Here is a 25,348-nt window from a genome sequence, read left to right as displayed (position 1 = left end):
GAAATGAGGAGATCACTTTTATCAGATTACAATTATCCCTGATGTTCCAGTCAAGGAAAAAAGAGGAACACAAAAAACCTCCAGAAATCCAGCTCATCATATCCACTGAATGATCTCCAATTCTCTCCGATGTCCTGTTCTACTTTTCAACACTCTTTAAGTCTCACATCAGTAGAAAGGTGGCTAGCAAAGAATTTGTAAGATAAAGGAAGATTACGTTATGAAGATTTTTAATCATTTTTTCTTTCTCATGCTTTTCTATTTTTTCTTTCTCCTGCTTTGGAAAGATGGACACTAAAATTGGTTTTGAAATTTTGAAACATTAAGTAAAACTATTTCTTAAAGTATGATGCCAAGTGTACTGTTGTATATTCTCTGCCATAGAGGTGCCCATAGGAGCCTAGCGTCTCACAGGTAAAAGCTCGTACAAAATATTCAGTGAAGTTAGGGGATTTTGGCTGAATCAAGGAACACATGAAAAAATATGATTAGTGGCGCTCAGGATTAATCTACAAAGCCATTCTCAATGCCTTTCAGGAAGGTGTCCTATGACAATTGAAATGACACAGGATTGGGCTGGGAATCTGTGTCAAGCAATCACCAGGTTGTTTGCGGACTTTCTACCAGTTTCATAATTCTCCAAAAAGCTGGCCTTTTTCCAGAGATTATGCTGGGCATTGGCTCATGCTCTGACTTTTCTTTATAATGTTGATCTCAGCTGCCGAGGAAGTGTTTGCTTACATATCTACATTTCAAGATAACAACTAAATACTTAAATGCCAACAAGTAGTTTCCCACCTCCTATATAGTATCATAGAAGTCTCTTCTCCTAATTGTGTTTCCCTTCTTCCTCCATTCTCTCCAAGGTTCATTACATTTGGTGCTGCATTGCCTTTAGTGTGGGAGGGATTTCTGCAAGAAGAAAAGGTCCATTTTAGTTTTATCTCTGGTCCTTGATTTTTGATCAGATTTTGATACTACTTAGTTCTTGGGTTCATAAAAGCCAGATTATGCAATTTTGAATTATTTTTAGCAACATATATTTAAATACCTTTGCCAGAACTAAATTCTCTAAGGATTAATCCAGCTGCAAATGCCACTTGGAACAGAATATGACAAATGCTGTATTTTCTAATAATGCAGCTCTGTACTGCAATCAAATAGACACCCATCCGTGCTTTTTTCTTACACATTCAGAAGTATTACTAGCATGCCCAGTTGATTATATAAAATCTTACTTAAGGACTCCAAATGTGAAGTCTTTAGGTTGTCTGGGTAATGTAAAGGTACTGTTGATATATTTACGTTTGTGTGGTGCCAAGATTAGTTCCATACATACACCTTCATCCGAAGTCAAGTTGGTAATAAGCATGACTATGATAAGCTGACTGTGAGAGAGTCAGCCTTCCCAGAAGAATTGATTGAGAAAAGAGAGCCCACAGCTGCCGTAGTCAAACTGCTTCAAATTTAAAATGCGCATCAGAGCAGGCCGGATTTACTCAGCAAAACTCAGACACTGACTGTGCAGCCTAAGCAGGCTTATGGTTTGCATTTGTTGATAATTTTGTCTCCTTTCTTGTTAATTAATACATTTTTTTCCTTTAGTTCTTCTCTCTTCTAATGTCATGTATCTTTGCGTTCATGCAAAATCTGTTCTGTTGAGAAAATTGCTATTCCCAGTACTTAATGCTAGCATCTGCTGTGAAGAATTGCTTTTCGAAAATAAAGAATTTGTTATTTTTTGTCTGCATTTAGTATTAACTTAATTAACATAGAATATTAGGTTATTCTGCTTTTGAATTATTAATCTTTTAATATGTCTAAGCTTTATACGAATTACTATTTTTAAAATCAGTTAATTGTAATGGACTCAACTAAGCAAATATCTAGAAATAGTTGCTTTTCTTTATTAGTTGATTCTGCTTTTTTGGTTGTCAATATGTACCATATCCTGCAACTAAAAAATATTTGAGTGTTATCGTCAATAAAATTAACGCTATGATAGTTATGTCGGGTAACTAGCATTTCCATTTCCATTACTACTGGAAAGTGATAGAACTGTCAGAAAACAATCAGTTTGGAATGGCAGTTGTTACCACTTTTCAAAATTCATGGGTTTGGTGAAGAATTTCATCAAGTTTGTCACGTTTACCAATGAAGGGATATTTTAGGATAACTTTATTGAAAGAATGCAATTAAATGCTTTTGTGAAAATTAAATTTCAAAGACAAATTTAGTGGAACTTTACTTTTTGAAAAATCTCAAGTCTTAGAAAATAATAAATCTTCACCATTCTGCTCTTTTTTCTATCTCCATGTTTAGTCTCTTTCTTTCATGTGTTGTAATTTTGTGTTTGGTTTTATGCTATCCTTTAGATTACCGTGTTCCGCATGGGGTCTGAAGGGCAACAGGACATTGAGATGTCTATCTTAACTGCTCTCCTCAAAGGTGGGTTTTTCAAGCAAGTAGGAAGGATGCACAAATTGATCCCAAGAAGAGGCAGTCCTATACACTGTCTGAGGTTCACTCTTGATGTTTAAGTTTTTGATTTATTCGCTTGGATTCTAACAAATAACCTAAACATGTTTGTCTTAAGGTTCAGATTAGCTTGAAGCATAAAATCTAGATTGAAAGTTTTGTGTGGCTTTCCTCACCTGAAAGCCTGGGAATGCCGCAACAACTATAATACTGATATTTCAACACATTTTATTGCAGTTCTGGCATATATTAATGTTAAAGTTAGAAAAAAAGGTGGGAAGATTAAAAGACTATCTGCATTTTTCCAGATCTCAGATTGCGCTCTTTAAGCCTTAGGGCAAAACTTAGGATCAGTTCTATATCTATTTTGGAGTTTGTTATGTTTGCTGAAACAATTGTTTTCTGTCTGTAAGTATATAGTAGTTGTATGGGCTCAATAAGGGATCACTGGAGTCCCCAAAGCTAAGAAATAAAGAGAGGAATTAGTAAACTCACATCTACAGCATCAGCCAGAGGAGCTGAGAGGAGGAGTCTTTTAGAAAGTTAAATGTCTATCTTTAGCATCAGAATATAAAGTCAATCTGGGCGCTTTAAAGAAAAAAGGGAGAGAATCTGGTTAATCCTTTTGAAATTAGGATTATGGGGTTAAATGGAAGATGCTATAGATTGATTTGATGAATCCACTACTTTGTGGTAGAATTATTCTAATGGTAGTATGATATGAAGTCAGGTTTGCTGTTCTCTAGTTCTTGGAGAAGTGAATTACAGAAGGTTGTCCAATCTTGTTTCATCATGCATGAAATACTAAACATCTGTGTGTTTCTCTTTAGGTACCAATGCATCTGCTCCAGACCAGCTCAGCTTGGCTTTGGCCTGGAATCGTGTAGACATTGCACGCAGCCAAATCTTTGTCTTTGGACACCACTGGCCAGTAAGACAAAGTTTTCCTAGTCATATTGTTTGTTAACAATTTGAAGTAAGTGGTGGAATATTCACACCTTGAATTTTGTTCGCAGGAGAAACAGTATTGAATTCTGTCTTATGCCGAACTGATGTAGGATATCTCAAGAATCACCTATTTGTTTTGAAATTTCTTTATACTGCCATTTGCAAATATTTAGCAATAATTTAAACTCTGTGAAAGAAAGAAAAGCAATTTCATGACAAGCAGAAAAATAACCTTATTTAAGATTCCTTGTGCGATTTGAAAGCAAAAAAAAAAAAAAAGGCATTTAATGGAAACAATCTGTGGCCTTACATACAGCTGGACAATAGCAGTCCTGGTCACCCCCAGTGAAGTTGTGTGATGCACTAGCGTTGCCTAGACTTCTGATTTTCTGTGTCAATGACATGTGCTAGCAGTTGCCAAGGTCTCCAGCTAGCTATTAAAGTATGCGGCAAGGAAATGCACGGAGCTGTTTAGAAGGAATTGTGTTACTCACTTCATTAACAGCTGTGAAAATCTCTATTTGGATTAATGGAGCAAAATCCTGATGACCAGAAGAAACCATTGCAGAAAACAGGCCTCTGGCAGGCAGAGCTGTGCCAAATGAACTAAGAAGCAGATCTTCAGTAAAGCTTTAGGTCCTGAAATAGGATTTTCTTTCTCAAATTATCGGAGTTTGATGCTGCACTAGTTGAAGTCAATGGTGAAACACTGCAGTGCCTTTGTTCATCTCTGTAACTAAAATCCTCTGTTTAAGCCACTTTCATGTCTCACTGTATTGATGCTTTTTGCTTTAATGTGTGAACCAGCTGGTGTTGAATTACTATAAAGTGTCATGAGGAGACCAGCCTAAAAGAGGCAGTAAGAATGAAGTGCAAGAATTTTTTTTTTGTCATTAGTTGTCTTTCCTGAAACTATGCAATAAAATGACACTCGAATACTATTCATGTGCACGCTATACATAATGGTGAGATTTATTTCATTTGGAAGCCCGTATAATTACATTTAAACAAATGTTGCTGTGTATGCTGTTTTATTCCTTCACTTATAGTAATGTGATGTTTCCGATTTTGAAGGTTCATTAAAATGCTTATACAGAGAGGATCTAATCATCCTAAAGATGACGAAGTACTATTATTATAAAACATTTGCTTGGTCAGAATGTTCCAATCTCCATATTACTGTGGTTAGATTCAGAGGTACTACCTAGCAACTGAAGCCAGTTATTGCTTTGGCCTATTTCGTACTCATACTCTGCAACAATTTGCGGAAACAGTATCAGCCAACTGTGATTCACTGTCGTTTCAGATTCATAAAGATTGTTTTCAGACGAGCCTGTGCTGCAAGTTGGCAGTTGCAGTTTTGTCCAGGCTTACGAATGGATTCATGGTAGCTAGGCAGAGAAGATTTTAAGATGAACAAAATGACAGAAAACAGGCCTTGTTGAAGGCTTGGTTCTATAGTTCTCTGTGCAGAGCACGGATAGTTGTAATCCAGTTTACATGTTTGTGGAGGTTATATAACCTAAGCATTAGCTGGAGCAAGTTAAGCCTCCAAATCACAGACAAGTAGTGTCAAGTTATTTGCATCTGTGCGTGCCTGTCTTGGGTAGATAGGTTGGAAAGGGGAAGGACGTTGCAAAGAGTAAATGTGTCTGAAGACGTATAAACAGAAATATTGTCTGCAGAACCAGTTAGTGGCTCTCTTTCCTCTCCTTTCTGCTTCCACAGTATGGATGTTATCTGGCATCATGCAACATTCTTGTTAAGTTCTTTCTGTCCAACTCCTTATCCTGCTTGTTGCTATTTATTCTGACAACTATTGCTTTCACTGAGAGCAAAGAAACTTAAATGTCACAAAATTGAGTAGTGTTTCTTCCCAGTCCTCTCACACTGATTTTATTTTGCAAGAGAAATCCTCTACAGTCTACCTATTTCACTACTTTGACTTTCGGTGTTATTGACTACATTATACATAACAGCTTTAAAAAAAGTATAAAGCTGTGGCTATACAAAAAGGTCCTTATACTTAAGGGAATTGCCGTTTTTAGTTGACTGCATGTGAGAAGTGGTGACTGGGGAGTGAGTTCAATAGGAGTGTATTTGATGAAATAGTCACTGTACGATCAATTAGATTTCTAATACTTCTAATGCATTATTAAATACAGCCTTTAGGGAGCCTTACAGCCCCTGATGGTACAGCTCCTGAGAAGGAAAAGAAATCTCCAGCAGCTCAGACTAAAGCAGCCAGAGGGAAAGGAAAAGGGAAGAAAAAGGGAGGAAAAGGAAAAGAAGAGCCAGAAGAAGAAACAGACCCAAGAAAGCTTGAACTCCTGAACTGGGTGAGCTGAAAGTATTTGTATTAAAACTGTTGAAGAATTCTTTCTTTTTTTTCATCCTGGGGGACAAAGAGAGAAGGAAAATACACATTTTCATTCTATAGAATGCTCATGTGCACATTCTCGTAAGATCAGCAGTAGATTTTGCAGGGATGCTGTTCAGTCTTTGAGCCAGAAATCCCTCTCTCATCCCACATGCATCACATGCAGCCATAATACAACAGTATAAGTCAGTGCTTATCTGCTGCATCTTCTTCCCTGCACTTGTCAGAAGGAAATAAGAACACCAGTGAACATCATCATCCTTCCTTGTACATGTTATTTATCCAGTGAGGACAGGTTAAACATCTCCATTTCCAAGTGCTTCATTTTCCAGGTGCAATAGGTTAGATGGTTCTGTTGTCTGGATTAAAGTTCATGTGTCAAGGGGATTGCTGCTAAAGAGGTTTTCCCCTCTCCTGCTGAGTTCTAACCCCTTAGACCGTGTTAAGAGAAGATCCATTAGGCTTCCTGACCAACATTTTCCAAATGCAAAGCTAAGTTGGTGAAGGAAGAGGAAGTGCTTCTTCCCAAATGATTTGAGTCTTTTTGCCTCTGTGAGGCAACAGTTTGAGTGGATGATACATATGCGAGTTATCAGGGTAAATTATGTCAGCGTCTTCTTAAACATATACGGTGCGTTTTCCTTAAATTTTAACTTGTTCCTATCATGTTGAGCCAGTAAATCTCTTTTTCACACAATGTGTCAAGTGTGGTATGCCTGGTTTAGTTAAAAATACTAAACAAAATGATTGAAAGCTACAGTTGTATTGCTAAAGGTTTCTTTTACTGCTCTTCTCTCGCCCAAGACCTCATGGGAAAACTCTACCATCTGTATCGACTTGCACATGGGTAAAATGTCATTTTCTAAATTCCTTTTCACTTACAGATTAATCAACATATTTGGGAACTTGGGAAAATCCTAAGTAATGAAAATGTATGTGGTTGTTGGCCAACCAACTCTTCTGTGCTCATGTAGTCTCACATTCTCCATGCTGCAATTCAGGTGAATTCCCTGGAGCAGGCTATGCTGGATGCACTGGTTCTGGATCGAGTGGACTTTGTGAAACTACTTATTGAGAATGGAGTGAACATGCAGCACTTCCTCACTATTCCTCGACTGGAAGAACTTTACAACACCGTGAGTGAGCAGAAATAATAAAATGCCCTGTGATATCTTCGTATTTAACAGGGGCATCCATGTCTCCTTCTGAGACATGCTTGTTTTTCCAAAAAGCTCTGAGCCCTGACAATACACAGATGTTGAACAGCGGTAAAGGGAGCCATTGCTACTACATATGGTGTCCTGTTGTTTCCCTCCTTATACACATTCCTAATTAATAAGCCTACAGCAGCTTTCAGAAGCTATTGCAGTTTGTTATGTAAATATAGTGATGTATTTAAAATGCACGTTCAGAACACTTACAGAACTAAAGTAGATAGTAAAAATTTAATACCAGCCAGTAGTGGTCATTTACTTTTAACCTCAATTACTTTTCATGTATGTATAGTTTAATATTACTGAAATAAGCCTGTAAATTTGGCAAAGTACTTACACAGCAACTTTTACTCTTATCACATTGCAGAAGTCAGTATCATTTTTCCTTGTGGCCCAGCAAAGCAAAATGTTTTTCCCAAAACCACAGAACATCATGCTTTTTTTATTCAAATTCTCCCTGGCCCAACCCACAGCAAATTCATCAGGAACATAACTATTTCTAGACTTTTTTTTCCCATTAGTTAAGTGGCAAGTAGTCTAGGGCAGCATTCATACAACATATAACCTCAGTCTGATCCTCCAGTCCCTTTATGGCTCCTGCAGCAAGTACAAGTTCAGATAATACCACAAACTGCTGTGACTTGAATCACCACATAAAGGATTATAAGAAAGGGGTTACACAGCTCTTGATAGAAATGTGTTTGTCATTGTAGCCCAGTTCCTTCTTTTCACCCCTTCAGAGTGTGATGGCACGTGGTTGCCTAAAGTTCTGCTTACAGTGCCAGATCATTAATTACATTTGTGTTTGCAAAAAATCTGAAGAATTGAAGCTCTAATGGACCGTGAATTATTTTTGTTTCAGAGATTGGGTCCACCAAATACGCTGCATTTGCTAGTCAGAGATGTGAAAAAGGTAAGCTTAACTAACAGCAGCATTACATTTGCATGATTACATTAACCATGTGAGTCAATAGTAAAAGCAAGTACAGCATGAGGGAAAGCAGACATTTGAAATTAGATGGTAGCTGTTAAGAAAAGGAAAGTTAAATTACTTCCTATGACAAACAGTGATGCCAGTCTAAATCAGGTATGGCTATACTGTACTGCTAGTAATATAAAAACTAAGGAGAGGAAAGTTAAGCTCCTAGTAGTGTAATGTATCATTTGAGATTTAGGTTGATACTGTTTTTTCTCTACAAGAAGCTCCCAATGCAGTATTACAAAGAAGGAGTGGAAGGAAAGGCCTGCTAGGTTAACTGGAAGCCCCACTCAAGAGCACAAAATTTGTTTCCTTTTGTTTGTTTCCTTGTGTGTTTTTTAGTTACTTTTCTCCCATCAATCCTACTTTTACCTGGGAGAAAATATGTTCTGTTTCTTAGTGCTAGAAGTCCTAAATTTGTTACTCATTTGTTTCCATTACATGTAAATTTGTTCATTATATGTGAATAGGGTTATTGTAAGATTTGTGGTTGTATTTGCTCTCTTTGAGGCTTTGGAGCTTTTATTCAGTAAAATTCAGCTACATGAAATAGCCTGTATTCCTTTTCGCAAGGAAAACTCCCATTTATTTCCGGGAGGTTTAGATGTGGGAATTAGGCAGTACTGGGTTAATGTATAATTCATATTGATCTGCTTCATAGTTTAACGCTTTTCTCATTCAGTGTTTGTCTTTTTGAGTGTTACTAATGCTCTTCTGCATTCTGCTTTCTGTCTGTCTCTCCTTTTCATTGCATTTTCATAGCTCACTCATTCAGCGGCAGTCTTGGGGATTCGTTTGGGTTAACATGGAGGTGATGTGTTTGCTTAGGATATAGTTGTTTCATCATAGCAACTGCTCAGTGGTGCTGTAGAATCAGTTATTGTTATAGAATGTGTCTTGAACAATGAAGCACAGCTGTCAGCTCATGATTCTAGCAGAGTCAATACCGCTATTCAGTTTTCAAGTGTAACATTGGAAATTATAGTTTGCCTTTTTCTTTGATTCTGGGCTGCCCATTAATCTAAATCATGTTCTGCATTGTAGTCTTAACTCTGTAGATAATATTATGATGCAATATAAGTTTCCATAAAATGTAAAGTATGCCTGATAGTCAACGTGAAATTAAGTCATGCTTTTATACTGGATTAATGATAATCAGTACAAAGTTATTTAATTTCATCAATATAACCCTTGCAAACAACTCAGGCTTGTATGGACACTGCCATATTGTGTGAGTAAATCAAGTGAAAATTCATCCTCAACTATAAATACTGCCAACAACAAAACAGAAAAAATCTGGCCCCAAAAAATTTTCATTATGTGAATCAGTTATCATTAATTTTGTACAAATATTCAGAGACTGAAACCAGTGTGGCTGTAAATAATACCTGTGTGCCAATTTAAACATGACGTGGTATGTCTAGCCAGGCAATTTAATATGTGTTATGTTTTCTTATCCTAAGTCCTTATTTTGTTTGGTTTTTTTTTATTATTTTTTGGTAGGGAAATCTTCCACCAGATTATCATATCAGCCTAATAGATATTGGTCTTGTGCTTGAATATCTCATGGGTGGAGCTTATCGCTGCAACTATACTCGAAAAAGTTTTCGGACTCTTTATAATAATTTATTTGGACCAAAGAGGGTAAGAATGAGTTCATTCTGGATGTGGCCATCGTGCTGATGGTAAAAAATAAGTAATACTCTGTTCCTTTGTCTTTGTGAAACACTACATGTTAAATTCTAAAGAAATGCTGGAAGACCGAAGTTGAAACTCTAGTAGTGAAGTTATATAAGGAACCTGTAAAACACCTATGCTAAAGGATGGGAGGACCCAAAAGGTGGTAAATACATTGATCTGGAGGTGAATTTCCTCCTATTCCAGTATTTTACAATCCAAGCATTTCTAACTGTGATTTTTGCATAGTTACTTATTTCTACTCGAAGCTGTAGCTCTCTTATAACTGTAAACTGTATTGGTCAAGCCAGGCCTATTGATCAAGTAATTATAGCCAAAAGTAGCATTAACTTGGGTAAGGCAGAGAGTTTAGTCTGAACACAGAAGAGCTATGAACCTGTTACAGTAAGTCCTGTAAAGATGTACTCTGAGCATAAATCTTATCCTACGGAAGCCACCGCAATCTCAGTAAAGCATTTCATAGTCATGTACCAGTCCTGAGAATATCAAGCATGGCCCTTGCTTTGTTAAAAAGTCTATTCTAAGCAAATAGGATAATTTTCTTCATTAGCTTATTTATTTGTTTGGTTCAGGTCAAGTGAAGCTTCCTAACCTAATTACAGAAAGCCCCACACTAGGAAACACATTAGGAAACTAGCCCCACAAATGGTCAGAAGGCCACTCAAAGCCCAAGTATTCTGTAGCCAACATATAGTACATACATAGTGTAGTACTATCTGATGGAACAAACAAATAAACCTTTTACATAAAATGTAAAACAGAGATTTCACAATAGAACAGAGGGATTTTTTAATGGGAAATTGAGAGAGGTTTGAAGAGCTATTATATTTTATTACTGTTTCCTATGGGTATCTTCACCCTGCATATGCTTAGAAGCACTATTTTTTTGAGCTTCTGTGACCATGTGGTGATTTGAATTCTCAAAGTGTATTATCGAGTGATTCATTTAACTCTTCCATCTGAATCAAAATATTTCACTTGAGTGCAGGATGGAAAATATTTTCTAACCCATTGCCTTCCTGCAAATACAATTACGAGGGAAATTAATTAATTGTACCATTATTGGTACAATTATTTAGAATAGTAAGTTTAATAATAAATACCGTACATTTGTAAATGAAAATGTGTTTCTCCTTGATATTGTTTGGTCTTTGAATTTTCCCTCCCATCTAACTGATTTTCTTTTCTATTTTTAATATTCAGCCAAAAGCTCTTAAACTACTAGGGATGGAGGTAAGTTGGATTTATTGTAAAATACTGTTTTTATAAGAGTATTTCTTGGTACAGTTCTACTCTTGCTCTTAGCTTTTTCACTATTACTGTGGCTTAAAGTAAATTTCAACTAGACAGGATCTTCCAGTTCGCAAACAGCCTATGAAATACTTCTGACATTTTTTTATTGGGTAGGGTCTTGAGAGCTGCTTAAAGCTTTGCTCAATAGTCTTCAGGCATTTTTTAGCACTGTTATGTAATAACACATTCCATGTTGGAACATACTGTAGATTTAATCATTCAGATGTGATCATCGATGATATTGAAAAGAGAATGTGATCCAGCAGTGCTCCTTCTGCTCAAATCCCCTTTAACCATGAAGTAACAAGGTTTTAACATAGAGAGAACATTTAACTGGAGTGAAAAAACAAGGTGGTCTGACATGTTAGATGCTGTCCGCCACGATAAAACATCCTTGCTACCATGATGGCACCATGCTTTGTAAATGATGAAGCTGATCCAGAATTTTGGGTCCAACCCCTGCCTCAATTACTTGTGTGTCTGCAGAAATTTTGAATTGATCAGAATCAAGTCTGGGATGATGCCTAAAAACTCACTCTGTTTTGGAGGTAGTTGCTTTTGTTTCTGAAAAAAGTATTAATGTACACCAGTAAGCATTTACACAAAGAGGCTAGGTACATTTCTCTATTAAGTATGCTTTTATTAACGCTGTGATAGTATTCGAACACAGTATATGTACATGTTGCTTGTGTTACATTTGATGTGAATGATACCCACACACAAAAGCCTGTATTTCCCCAAACAGATAAGCAGCTTTCTTCTCTGCAGAGAAAGTCCAGGTTATGTTTAATACCTCTGATCAGCTTCCTGTTTTCTAGTGGCTCAAGGCCAGAAGCTCAGCCCCTCAGAGGTGCAGCCCTTTTTAATCAGTGTTGATCACATGTAGGTTGCTTAGTGCTTCTCCAAAAGCACATTTTGATTTTCCTATTTCTTTCAGTGAGAAATGTTTTATGTGGCACACACTGACGTGTTCTCTCCACTTGACAGTGGGTGTAGCCCACTCCCTTCTTCCAAGAGAAAGAAAAGGTGAAAAGAAAAATGAACATTTCTTTTGCTGAAGTGGTCAGTAAATTGATGCGACTCCAAGCGTTTGAGTTTTTTTCATTTCCAGTGTTAGCAGCTCTAAACCAGGAAGTTTAGACTCCTTAGCACTTTGTCTTTCTTACCCAGGGTTTTGTTTTGATTTGATTTTCCTAGTGTGGGGACAGCCTAATTTTTGGTCCTCCATTTGAGATTTTATGTCCTGTGCTTCAGAGATGCTCAACACTTTCTTCATGTGCATGCAATTAATGACCCCTGAATTTTCCATAAAAGACAGAGGTCACCGCTTGCAGTTCTTAAAACTACTGGAAGAGAAATGCATACTTAATTGTTGAGCTGAAGAGTCGTGTTTGGAAACCTATGGTGTGAGGCTGAACCCTGAATTTGGATTTAAGTTCATATCTTGTCAAAAAATAGTGCATTATGCTGAGCTTGCTTAACAGGAACTAATTTTGTAGAATGGTAATTGCTTTAACTTGCAATTCACTTCTGAGGTTGGAATCAAGGTCTACAGTGATGATGAGCTCTGCCTACATCTATATATGCAATGTTCTTCCTACATTATTTAAACCCTAATTTTCCCAATCATGGCTTTTCTCCCTTCAGGATCCTGCTTCATTGTCAGTACTTCCCTTCAGTTACTTCCATGTTGGTTCCTGTAGTAATGGCCTATCCTCCCTATCCCTTTAAGAAATGGGATACTTATACCTTCCGTTTGCACTGCATACATAAGAGGAGATTGCTTATTCAAAGGTGAAGACTCCCTTTAGTATCTTGCTGTTCTTAAGGACGCTATCTGCCTGTCTTTTCCATTTGCATGTTACCACTCTCTCCACCTGCATGTCAGTCTGAAAACTGCTTTGATATCTGTAAGATATGCAGCACTGTTCTTCAGGAATAAATGCAGAACTATCAAATCAGAAATTACAGTGGGACCTATTCATAGTGAATTCAGGTTTGATAAAGCTCCATTGACACTGCAGTGGAATTCATTAAATATTAATTCATTGCAAATCAACTTGTGCAATTACACATGCGGTAGAGATCTACTTACAATGCAGTGTAAAGTGATGCCTTCAGTACAATAGGGTTCTACTGTACTTATCCAAGATGGGTGACTTGTAATTAAGTATGCAAGATATGGTTCTCTGAATAAAATATTAAACTGTGTGTGCTAGCCCACTGCCTGCTCTGTCACACGTTCTTCATAGTTTTATCGCTATTGACATTCGTTGTAGCAAACAGCAAAAACTTTAACTATTAATATGTCCTTTCAATACTTGTTCTGCCCACGCTGCCATTGTCACGTAAGCTGTTAAAAATTGATGGGAACATTTTTGCTTCTTTTCTTCCCAGGATGATGAGCCTCCCACCAAAGGGAAGAAGAAGAAGAAGAAAAAGGAGGAAGAGATCGATATTGATGTGGATGACCCAGAAGTCAGCCGCTTTCAGTATCCATTTCATGAACTCATGGTATGGGCCGTGCTGATGAAACGGCAAAAGATGGCACTCTTCCTTTGGCAGCGAGGGGAGGAAACCATGGCCAAGGCACTTGTGGCCTGTAAACTGTACAAGTCTATGGCCCATGAGTCTTCTGAGAGTGAGCTGGTGGACGACATCTCTCAGGATCTGGACAACAACTCAAAGTTAGTAGACACAGGGCAGAATTTATGTCTACTTGACCTGCTGAGAAGCTTTACTTTTAGTAAAAGTACAAGTGATTTCTAGAATGTAGGTTCACAGAATGCCATTTGGAGCCGATTTATCAACAGTAAACAAGCCAAAATGTGGTCTCAGAATCTGAAGGCAACACTAGCAAGGGGAAGACTTACATTTTTTCTGACAGAACACATTCTTTCTTCAGCTTCTCTCTCTGTAAAACCAGCTAGTTTTATTTCACAAAGTTATTTTCAGGATTTGCTTGCATAAATTAAGGGGTATCTGATGATATATCTAAACTGGCCTTAAGATGTTATTGGTCTAAGCTAATTCTCTCTGGTCGCTAAAAATCTGTTTGGAACTTCTGTAGACTGTCCTGAATCAAGCTTGAGACTCAGTTGTTCTTGTCATTGTACATATGTGTGGAAAAGCATGACCCTCTGTGAACGAGGGGTGGGAGGGTGTCATTGATTTCTAAATCAAACTTCACTCTATCTTGTATTTTCCAGAGATTTTGGCCAGCTGGCTGTTGAACTCTTGGATCAGTCCTATAAACATGATGAGCAGATTGCCATGAAACTACTGACCTACGAACTGAAAAACTGGAGTAATTCTACCTGCCTGAAATTGGCTGTGGCAGCTAAACATAGGGACTTCATTGCTCACACATGCAGCCAGATGCTCTTGACAGATATGTGGATGGGGCGACTACGCATGCGGAAAAACCCAGGCCTTAAGGTATTTCTGTTCTGCAGTTGTTTTCAAAGATGTAGTTTGTTGCATGTAACACTACATTATACATAGTGTATGAATAGAACAAATTGGCTTACTAATTATAGATGTTTTAAGAACATACCTGTTTTAAAGCTAATTTTTTTGGTTTCCAAATTCAGGATATCTAAGGAACATTACCTCATAACAAAGGAAAATATAAATCCATAAAAGGCTTAGCATGACTGGAATCTGAGAGTGAAGTTGTGGCTTTCAATGAATGATGAGATCTGTTCATTGAAAACATACACCTTTGATTAAAAATTAGTTGGATACAAGCAAAAAGATCTCCATTAGGGGTCCACGCAATGGGAATAGAGAGAAAATGAACCAGACATGGACACATGCTTCTCACATTGCTTAATATTGTACCAGAAGACACAGAGTTGAGACTCGGTGTTGAAAAGAGTGAAATCTGTGCAATTGCATTGTGTGAAACTATGTGATTTTTATTTCCCTCTTCTGTGATTTGATGATATGGTCTCTCTTACTGATTTTTATATTTCCCAATTGTTGGATTTACAAAAAAATGAGTAATGTGAGGAGTAATGTGAAGAGAAACATCAGTGAGCCAATGTTAAGGAAGCAGAGTTGTGTGTGTTTTCATGTGAATATAATCCTATCTTTGTTATATTATGCAGTTATGTCACCCATATGGAGGCCCATCGTGATGGTGCCACCTTCAGTCTCATCTCCTTATTTCTTTAAATCCCCCATTACTGACAAAGTGCCATGCCTGTCTTCACAGGTCATACTCCCAAGCTTCCTGACATACACATTGCACCCTCTCTGTCATTCTCAATTTATTTCCACTTTCCCGTGTCTCCCTCTTAAACCTGTTTAAAATCTTCAGGCAAGTGTCCTGCCTTTCAGATTGCGTCATGGTGCTTTCTAAATCTGTTTATTGATTTCCTTTCTTTTCTCCAAAGGATTAATCAACCTGCTAATGTTCTAGTTTCATTACCTGCATTCTTCTCTTTGCTCCTTTTCCGTACTTTGGCAACTCATGCTTGTGTTTCTGTAGCTCAGCAATCTCCTATAGTAAAAGAACTCTCCCAGTGCTATCTTCAAAGCTTCTTTTACCTTTCACAAGTTTTTTAACTATTAAAACTAAGTATAGTAGGTGACTAAAGTAACTATAAACTCCAGTTACAAACCTGAAGCCCTCTCCCAACTGCCACTGTGTCCATTCCATGGAATTTCTCTGCACAACTCTAGTTCTGGAGCACAATTTCTTAATTGCAGTGTATTCGTGGAGATAGGAAGCCTTCCAGGGTGCCATCTTCCCATACAAGATCTTATTGTCAATGCTTCATAAGTACTAGTTACTCATTTTTGTAGGTTTGAGGGTAGCAGAGTATCTTGAATACCATACAAAAGAAAATATTGTTTACGGGATTCGCCTTGTTATGAAATCTACTAATGTAAACAAATATTGTCATCTGAGTTGAATTCTTTCTTGTTGTACAGGTTATAATGGGGATTCTCTTCCCTCCCACCATCCTTTTCCTAGAGTTTCGGAGTTACGATGATTATTCTTACCAGACGTCAAGAGAAAATGAGGAAGGCAGAGAAAAGGAGGAGGAAAATGTGGTCAGTAATGGAGATTATTAGGAAGTTCTAATATCTCAAGAGTGCTCAGTTTTCTAACTTCTCTGATTATGCTATAGGTCTCTCAGGTTAAAATCTCAACTGCCTCTGTGGGATAAAAATCAGTGAAGAGTTTGGGGAGTGTATAGGCTGGATTCTCAGGGCATGTAAATTATTACTGCACAGATTTATGGAATAGGTATTTTTGTATTTTTAAAAAGAGGTCTGTTGCTTAGAGGAAGCATTGTGTAGTTAACAGTTGGCTGGGACTGTAGTTGAGGAAAAGCTACTATTTTTACTATTGTGTATTGATGAAAACTGACAACTTTCATCCTCCAGGATGCAAATGTGGATACAGGCTCCCGAAAAGGAGATGAAGAGAATGGAAATAAAAAACAAAAAAGCCTTCCAATTGGAACAAAGATCTATGAATTCTATAATGCACCTATTGTCAAATTTTGGTTCTACACAGTAAGTCATGATAATTAAACTGATAGTGATCGTTTTTCTCACACCTGTGAAACTTAAAGGATTCCAATGTAAAAATAATAACCAAGTAATAAATAAATAAATAGTACTGATGAGTAAAGCAACTCCCTTTATTCAGAGAAAAATGCATAGACAATGAAACAGAATGAATAACTGAAGCTTATGCTGTCAGCCTTTAAAGCTCCTACACACTTTGAAGGAGGCCCTGTCTGGCTAATCATATGCCAAACTCAGTGCAAGCTCCACAGCCCAGTCACTCAATCCAAACAAGGTGGATCCTTTCGCTTTCCAAAGCATCTGATTCCTGTTCTGCGTTGAAATACACTTTAGGACCCAAGAAGTAATGCCACAGTATCAGTGCTTGCCATTTGCTCTGTTGACAGCTAGGCTCAGTTGAGTGCAACCTAGATGGAAGCACAGATCCCAGTCTGCTAAGACTTAACAGGTACTTTCCTCTTATTTAAATAATTAAAACCAATCTAAACAAAAAGATTTATTTTTGACAAGCATCTGATTTTCTCTTTAGCGCATAGAGAATTATCTGGTGCTAAATTCTGTTTTAATAAAACAGAAAAAGTATTCATGCTACTGCTCATAAATTTTGTGTGTGCCCTGTAAAAAGGATACTGGTTTCTTTTTTATTCAAAGTTAGGACTTCCGATACCTAGAATGTCATAATATTATGTAGGTTTTTAGTTTTAGCACATCATAATCACAAAACACTATAGTGATCCCTTTCTGCTGCCTGTATTAATAATTTAAAAGCAAAATTCCTATTTAATTTCAAAGAAAAGTATTCAACATGGTTTCACAGTGTAAAGAAATTACATTTTAGTAGATTGAAAAAGCCCCGGGCACAAAGGACCTGCTTTAGAGTGCTTTGGAATTGTTGTTTTGCTTCTTTCAACAAATGAAATAATTCAGCCGCCTGGACATATGTTCCACAGCATCTGTCATTCCTTCAGCTGCTGGAGGCCCATGGCCTCTGCCAGTGTGCATGGCAGCTATAAGAAGGGCATTGCAGCAGGCCTGCTTTCTTCAGAGAAGAATGTATTTTTTCTTGTGCAAGTAGGGTTCTTCAACACCTGAATCTTTCAAGCACAGCCTCAATGTATGTGTTCATACATGTTCATATGAATGTCACAATTAGGGCAGGCTATGCTTTCATGCATTATGCAGGCTCCTCAGCTAAGAGGATTTTACTGCCTTCTGTTTGGTGTTTCTTCTCTGACATGGTGATGCAGCCTTCTGTGCTCTTACTGAATTAGGCTTCAGCAAGAAACTTGCTCCTGAGACTGAGGGCTACTTAAAGTAACCAAAATATCTGCAAACCTACTGTTCATACAGATGGGTTTAAGTAACAAGTATAGGAAGAGGTGTTGTAGGGACTGATATATGAGGTCTGTATGCCTCTGGCTTCACATAAAGAGTATATTCTGCCTAGATGGTCTCAATCCCATTATTACCGGGTGGAGAAAAGCAAGTGGCCTGTGTGGCTCTTTATTTCCCCTACCCCTCCAGGCAAGTGCTGCTTACAGCCCCCATTCTGCTTTAGGTCTGTTTTGAGATGGTGGGTAAACATTTCACACTGAATATCTCATTCTTTAGAAAACTGCATTTTCTTCCTGGAAAAATCTTTTGGTTTATTACTGCTTTGTTTCGCCTTTTTTTTTTTCTGCAAAGCCATTGAATCCTTTTTGGTTTCTTAACTCCGGACTTCTAAGATCTCTGAAGTTTTTAGTTTGGCTGATCACCAAAGACTGCTGTGAGGCATGGAGACGCCAGCATCACCAGTTAGACATTTATACCAGTAAATGGAAAACTGAGTGATAGCTCTATTGACTTACACTAATAGTCCAAAACTTCCCAATGGAAATTAGTGGAGACTGATTTTTTTTGTGTGTGGAAGTCATCTCAAGTAATTGAATACTGCCTAACTGTGGAAGGATCCTGGGATCCATCATCTAAAGTCCATAAAGAATTTTTTTTTTTTTTGTAGATATCATACCTCGGTTACTTGATGCTATTTAATTATATCATCTTGGTGCGGATGGAACGGTGGCCATCAGTCCAGGAATGGATTGTCATCTCCTACATTGTGACGTTGGCTTTAGAGAAAGTAAGAGAGGTAAAGTCTGATCATACCAACAGCTCATAATCCTTAAAATGAAGCTGGCTCTTAGAGGTAATAATGGCATGGACTTGTGCAGAGGGTTGAGAAGCCATACATGAGAAAGAAGATTCTCATATTCTCAGAGTCCCAAAATGCCCATCACTGGAGAGAGTTTCATTTATAACCCTTTCCCACACATTAAAACCTTCTCTTATTGGGCAAAAAGGTCAGGCAAAAATGCCCTGAGGTCAGTAGTCAAAATGAATTATGTCATTCTCTTACGTGTATTTCCAAGTAAGGGCAGGGCCATAACCCATGAAGGAAATCTCAGTAGGTACTGTGTTTTTACTACTGATGCAGTCCTTGATGAGAACTGCAGGCAGAGAGGTGTTTTGGGGAATTAGCCAGGAATACTATCTGACTGATCTCCTTACTTTTTGTATGAGGAAGATAGCATAAAAACTTCTACTGTATTCACATGCTGTAGTGTGGTTTGCACTTAGCCTATCCTTCTCTGATTCACAATTCTCATATTTCATACTAATTTGGAGATAAATATGGATGCCAAGTCAGTAAGCCAGATCTCCTGGTTTAAATGTTATGGATTAAAACCTGTAACAAAAAAAGGCTTACTAAAGCCAAAATAGAAACAAAGACGAAAAGGGGGTCCAGAGGAGAGCCACGAAAATTATCAGAGAGCTGGAAACAGCTCTGCTATGAAGAAAGGCTGAGAGAGTTGGGGTTGTTCAGCCTGGAGAAGAGAAGGCTTAGGGGACACCTTATTGCAGCCTTTCAATATGTAAAGGGGGCTTATAAGAAAGACAGAGAGAGACTTTCTACCAAGACCTGTAGTGACAGGACAAGGGGCAAGCATTTTAAACTGAAAGAAGGTAGGTTTCGATTCGACAAAAGGAAGAAATTTTTTATGATGAGGGTGGTGAGACACTGGAACAGGTTGTCCAGAGAAGTTTTGGATGCCCTATCCCTGGAAGTATTCAAGGTCAGGTTCAGCAGGGCTTTGAGCAACCCGATCTAGTGAAAGATGTCTCTACCATGGCAGGGCTCTTGGACTAGATGATCTTCATAGGTCCCTTTGAACACAACCCATTCTATGTTTCTATGAAAAGGAAATTTTGCCTGCTAGTAACTAAAAATATTGCTGCTTGAGACAAATTTTGCTGGCAGTGGAGGGGGTCTCAGACACCTATTGAATGTGACAAGATTGGTCGTTTTCATTACCATTACTTCAAAAATGTAACTTGGAGGTTTTCCTAATGATCTTTTTGTTGTTTTGTTTTGTTTTGTTTTGTTTTGTTTTGTTTTGTTTTGTTTTTCCCAGATTCTGATGTCAGAGCCTGGCAAGCTGAGCCAAAAAGTGAAAGTATGGCTCCAGGAATACTGGAATATTACTGACCTGGTGGCTATTTCAGTATTTATGATAGGAGCAATTCTTCGCCTACAGAACCAGCCTTATATGGGTTATGGAAGAGTGATTTACTGCGTAGATATAATTTTCTGGTACATTAGAGTACTAGATATCTTTGGTGTGAACAAATATCTGGGACCTTACGTCATGATGATTGGAAAGATGGTTAGTGCCTAAGTTGGTGTAAATTATGTATTTCAGAACTTCATGGGAAATTAAATTCAGTTCTGATTTTAAAAAGAGGTTTTCCATCTGAGTAGGACCCTGAATAAAGGCTGGGAAAAGGTGCCATGTGAATTTCATACACACACGAGATGCAATACTCTTGCTAACAATTGCTTGATTTCACTTTGCCTGCCTTCTGCCTCCCAAAGCCATAGCAATAACAGATTGCCGATACACTGGGATCATCCACAAAACCATCAGTTGTGGATAGGAGATGATACAGCAATGATTGTATCATCTCTCTGAAACCACAGAAGAGGTCTGTTCTGAAAGCACAGCATAGCGCACTTGATACAAAAGAGAACAGGGATAGCGAAGATTTTAACATTTTAAGTCTTTTAAAATATAAATCTAGTATGCCTTTCAATGACTGGTTTTACTGCATTTTTATGTATGCTTAATTCATGAGCAATAGTTAAAGTCAAAGAATAATATCAAGAAAAGTATCCAGGGGAACGTGTGTGTTCTCTTGATACTTTTTTGTTTACTTTAACGCATGCTGGCGAACAGATGTGCTGGTGCTACTGTACTACCTGGTGATGATAAAAGCCTCTGTATGGTCTCTCCGTGCAGATGATTGACATGCTCTACTTTGTGATCATCATGCTTGTGGTTCTGATGAGTTTTGGAGTAGCCCGCCAAGCTATCCTGCACCCAGATGAGGAGCCTTCTTGGAGACTAGCTCGCAACATCTTCTATATGCCCTACTGGATGATATATGGAGAGGTGTTCGCAGACCAGATAGACCGTAAGAGTAGAATTCATAGTAAGAGTCTGTTTCCTGTTTCTGAGGCAGATGATCAGATCCAAATTAATGATTGTTTTTAATTTGGAAGTAGTGTTTTGTCTTTATGATTATATTGTTGTTTTCTTGCGACAAACTCCAGAGACTGAACAATTTTCTGTTCCCCACTTGCATGTCCTGTCTCTCAGTTTATATTCAAATTCAGTTAACACTGAGAGTGATACAGTCTGGAATACTCTCCTATCCAAGAGTATAACAGTATTAAGTGTTCTGTTTACTTGCAGGGATCATCAGAGATCATTCTGAAACATTCTTTTGAACCAATGTTTTACTAATAGTCAGTTCCAACAGAAGAAGAAAAAAATAAATACCTTGCACGGGAGATGAAAATACACATATCCTTTCATCTCCAACTCACAGGACAGGCAATGAGCTAATACATTTTTACTCCCATTGATACATCTATCTACTTTCCAGAAATGTTTCCATTTCATGAATCACTAATGTTCTTCTTTTCTCCACCTGTGGAAAAACAAAAAAAAAGGAAAACTCTGCTTGATTAGCTTTGAGTGTGGAAATAGCCTTTCTTATATAAAAGCTGCACAGTTTAAAAAAAAACCTGTCAGTATTTTAGAGGAAATGGAAACTGTCATGTTACTGGTAGTTTTCTGTTAATATTTGAAATTTGTGCAGACAGTCAAACATGCAGCTGGCCTCCTCTAGTCTGTATCACATAATTTGCACTTTACCTGAAATAATACAAGCTGCTATTTCAGCATTGTGTATGTGTTATTTCAACCATCTGCATATATTGACAAGTAGTAAAGTGGAAGGCTGAAGAAACTGTGAGGTCTAAGTTCAGAAACGGTAAAGATCCATCATCATGAGAAACCTTTATACCAAATGTCATTAAAGTGTATTTTAATTGCTTAGAAAGGAATTAAATGTCATTAGTCTGTTTCTGGACAGTGTACACTGTTGCAAAGATCATATCATCTTTGTTTTCCTTATGAATGCTTGTCTTATTAATGTAACTTCTGATACAGTAAATTACTCTTGATAAATAAAAGGTCAAGCCAGTCATTTATTGTCTGATATTGCAGTTTCAGTGCATATGTGAGCCAGGATAAGCTCAGGATCTCTCAAGTGTGGGGAGGAATAGACTGTAACAGGTATCCCTTATCTTTGTGGCTCATAATGTGCATTCAACTCCTACTTCACTTTGAACAAAGAATGTTTGCCAATGTAGACAGTTTGATTTCTCTATAGATCAAAACTCACACGTTACCAACAATACTGATCTCTTTAGTGTAAGTGGTGTCCCAGAGTCCTCTCATGCTTCCAGTTGTTTTTCAGTTATATACTCAGCATCCTTTGAATTAGAAATCTTTCTTCAGCAGTGCGAAAGATTTGGGGGAAAAAAGTTTGGACTTTCCAGTTACACAAGTTCAGTCCAGCTGCTTGCTCCACTAACTTTCCCAGGTCGGAAGCTTTGCTGGGTCAGTAGCTTAAACGTAAGCTAACTTAGAAATGTGTGGGTTTGTTGTTGTTTTAATATTGAAATACAAGTGGCTACGCAAGGAGTTCTACCGGTGTAACTAGACTGCATTACAATTATTCTGTAAATTTCTTATGTCTAGAAGTCTATGGACTGACTTCTGAAGATCTTTTTGCTTTCAATAAGAAACGTTCACTCTGATCTTTCCATGGTTCTCTGTAAACACACTACAAAAGCAACCTCAGAAGTCATTGGGGCGTGGTTGCTATGGGCAGTCTAACCTGACTCTGTGTCAAGTGCTTATGGGTAGTTTTGCCAAGGCCCATGAGTGTAAACAATTTATGGAAGAAGTATTACATCAAATTTTCCATCTGAAAGAAGGTAGTTGGACTTTTGTCAATAGATTCACTGAGGATAGAATGTCACCTAAAGATGAAGATCACAAATCACAGAATTGCTGAGGTTGGAAGGCACCTTTGGAGATCATCCAGTTGAACTTCCCTGCTCAAAGCAGGGTAAATTAGAGCAGGTTGCTCAGGGACTGTCCAGTAAGGTTTTTAATATCTTGAAGGATGAAGACTGTGCAACCTCTCTGGACAACCTGGTTTAAATGGAATTTCCCATACTTTTATCTTTGCCCGCTGCCTCTTCTCCTTTCACTGGATACCACTGAGAAGAGTCTGGCTCTGTCTTCTTTACTCCCATCCACCATCAGGTATTTATAACATTGGTAAGATCTCCCTTGGCCCTTCTCTTCTCCAGGCTAAATTATCCCAACTCTCTCAGCCTTGCCTCATTTGTCAGAATCTCCAATCACCTTAATAATCTTTGTGGCCCTTTATTGGAGTCTTTCTAGTATGTCCATGTCTGATTTCTGTGGGGGAGCCCAGAACTAGATACAAGTCCAGATGTGGTTTCACCAGAGCTGAATAGAGGTGAATAATTACCTCCCTTAACTTTCTGGTAACACTTTTCCTAATGCAACCCAGGATGCTCATCTGGTTCACTCCCTTTAGATGTCCATGAGCAAGAAGTTAGTGGCATCTAATACTCAATAGCAACATATTCTTAAACAATAGAGAAGCCTGGCTGAGTTTCTTTCAATTTAGGGATTGGCCAGCAAGTATCCATACTGATAGACAGAATGAGCTTTAATGATATTGTACACTGTAATAACATCAGTATCATGACTATTACCAGAAACATAGCTATTCAATCGAAACAGCTGGCAGACTGAAAGCCAGGGTGGTTCTTAAAATGAGGAAAAAAAGGAGGAAATGTTTCCATAATAGCTAAAAGAATGATTTTGTGTGATACTTTTGAGTTGTTTTGTGTTCGTGGTGACCGCCAGTTTTGTTTACTTGCCTGAAATATCGTGTATATTTAAATGATCATCTGCCAGAAGCATTTTGTGTTCTATTATTAATATCATTAATTCACTGCCATATGTAACATTTGGGGAAAACAACATGAAAAGGAAATTGCAGAATGCAATGCATTTTTAACAAAGACATTGTTTCTAAGCATATGTCTCTACTGTTCCGACATTTGAGTTGCTTATCTTTTCTTGGTGGCAAAACTGTAATTTCAATCATCTTTTTTGTTGTTTTTTTTTTTCTATATTATTCTATTGTTTTCTTTCTTTCTCTCCCTGCCTTCTTTTCTATTTCGTTCCTTTGGAATGCTGTTCAGTCTATGCCATGGAAATTAATCGTAAGTCTCTGTGGAGAGCTGATTTTCTCATTTAGCTGAATAAGTTCATTAATCTTTTTCTTCACTAGATACTGACATTTTAATTATAGGGCTCATCCAATATTCAGGTGTGAATCTTGTTTTTCTACTGTAATAGTTTTACTTGAAAGGAAGCAGAGGAAGAATATTTTATTTTAATACAAACTGCAGGTCAGGAGTTTTAATTGAGCTTAAGTGGTTGCTATGACTTGTTTCTAGTACATTGAAGTAAAATAATCCTTTTTTTAAATGATGATGCATGAGTGTCATGGTATAACTAATTTGATTATCTAGATACAATGTTAGTAGTTTTTTGGCAGTACTTTCATTGGTCCATGTGAATAATACTATGATTGGCTTGACTTCTGTGTTATACTTTTCTTATGACAAACAGGAAAAATGTAGGTCTGATGTTTGAAAAGTAAGTAAAATATATTCTATTAATCATAGTCTAAATATCTCTTTCAGTCCACAGTAAATAAGATTAGTCTGTTTTCAAATAATTTGGAGTATTTTTCAGGTGAGGTTGAAGCATTGGGGTTTTTTGCAAAATGCTTAAAAAAATGGTTTGTCTATTCACATAAACTAAATCTGTAATGAACTCATTGTCAGATCTTAGTATTTACTAAGATTTCAGCTAAAGAACCTGTGGCTGATAAACACTTTACTTGTTACTAAACAGTTCCAAAAGTTAGCCTTGTATTTGAAATCAGATATGCTGGCACTGCACTTGAAGACAGAACAAACTTGCTGCCTTTACCCAACTCCAAGAGAGCTCTTACCCCAAGACAACCTACGTATTCTTAGGATTACTTCAGGCAATTATTTTATATCAGTTTGATCAATATCTCAATTTTTGTCTCATTCTCACCAGTCTATTTTGCTGTTACTATATAATTTTCATTTTATAATTTTATCTCTTTTGTTTAAAATTTTATCTAAAATTTAGAATTATTGTGAAAAATAAGGGAAACAGAACTAGGCCTGGAAGTGGCGGCAGGGCCACCTGCTGGTAACATTAACAGCCCCAGGCAGGACAAGTGATAGTCTAGGGTCCATCTAAGGAGTCC

The 25,348-nt window shown here is 37.5% G+C and overlaps 1 protein-coding gene across 5 annotated transcripts in view; it reads left to right on the top strand.

Annotated features, from left to right (window-relative positions):
• The window catches only part of TRPM1 (transient receptor potential cation channel subfamily M member 1), a 155,786-nt gene that overhangs the window by 119,133 nt on the left and 11,305 nt on the right, over positions 1 to 25,348 (top strand). For 2 of the 5 annotated variants that reach the window (XM_075160237.1, XM_075160236.1), the window contains exons 13-26: positions 2,376 to 2,448; positions 3,309 to 3,409; positions 5,592 to 5,765; positions 6,808 to 6,942; positions 7,883 to 7,933; positions 9,503 to 9,643; positions 10,901 to 10,930; positions 13,388 to 13,677; positions 14,200 to 14,428; positions 15,932 to 16,054; positions 16,391 to 16,522; positions 18,540 to 18,668; positions 19,993 to 20,244; positions 20,878 to 21,070. In XM_075160237.1, coding sequence (XP_075016338.1) covers positions 2,376 to 2,448; positions 3,309 to 3,409; positions 5,592 to 5,765; positions 6,808 to 6,942; positions 7,883 to 7,933; positions 9,503 to 9,643; positions 10,901 to 10,930; positions 13,388 to 13,677; positions 14,200 to 14,428; positions 15,932 to 16,054; positions 16,391 to 16,522; positions 18,540 to 18,668; positions 19,993 to 20,244; positions 20,878 to 21,070 — 2,053 coding nt within the window. Of the gene's footprint in view, positions 1 to 2,375; positions 2,449 to 3,308; positions 3,410 to 5,591; positions 5,766 to 6,807; positions 6,943 to 7,882; positions 7,934 to 9,502; positions 9,644 to 10,900; positions 10,931 to 13,387; positions 13,678 to 14,199; positions 14,429 to 15,931; positions 16,055 to 16,390; positions 16,523 to 18,539; positions 18,669 to 19,992; positions 20,245 to 20,877; positions 21,071 to 24,239; positions 24,261 to 25,348 lie in introns of all 5 variants that reach the window. The other 3 variants (XM_075160240.1, XM_075160238.1, XM_075160239.1) reach the window with 3 other exon arrangements.

This window comes from Calonectris borealis, chromosome 11 (assembly GCF_964195595.1).
Source record: "Calonectris borealis chromosome 11, bCalBor7.hap1.2, whole genome shotgun sequence".
NCBI lineage: Eukaryota > Metazoa > Chordata > Aves > Procellariiformes > Procellariidae > Calonectris > Calonectris borealis.
Note: the sequence above shows the minus strand (reverse complement) of the source record. Positions and strands in the feature narration are given on the sequence as shown.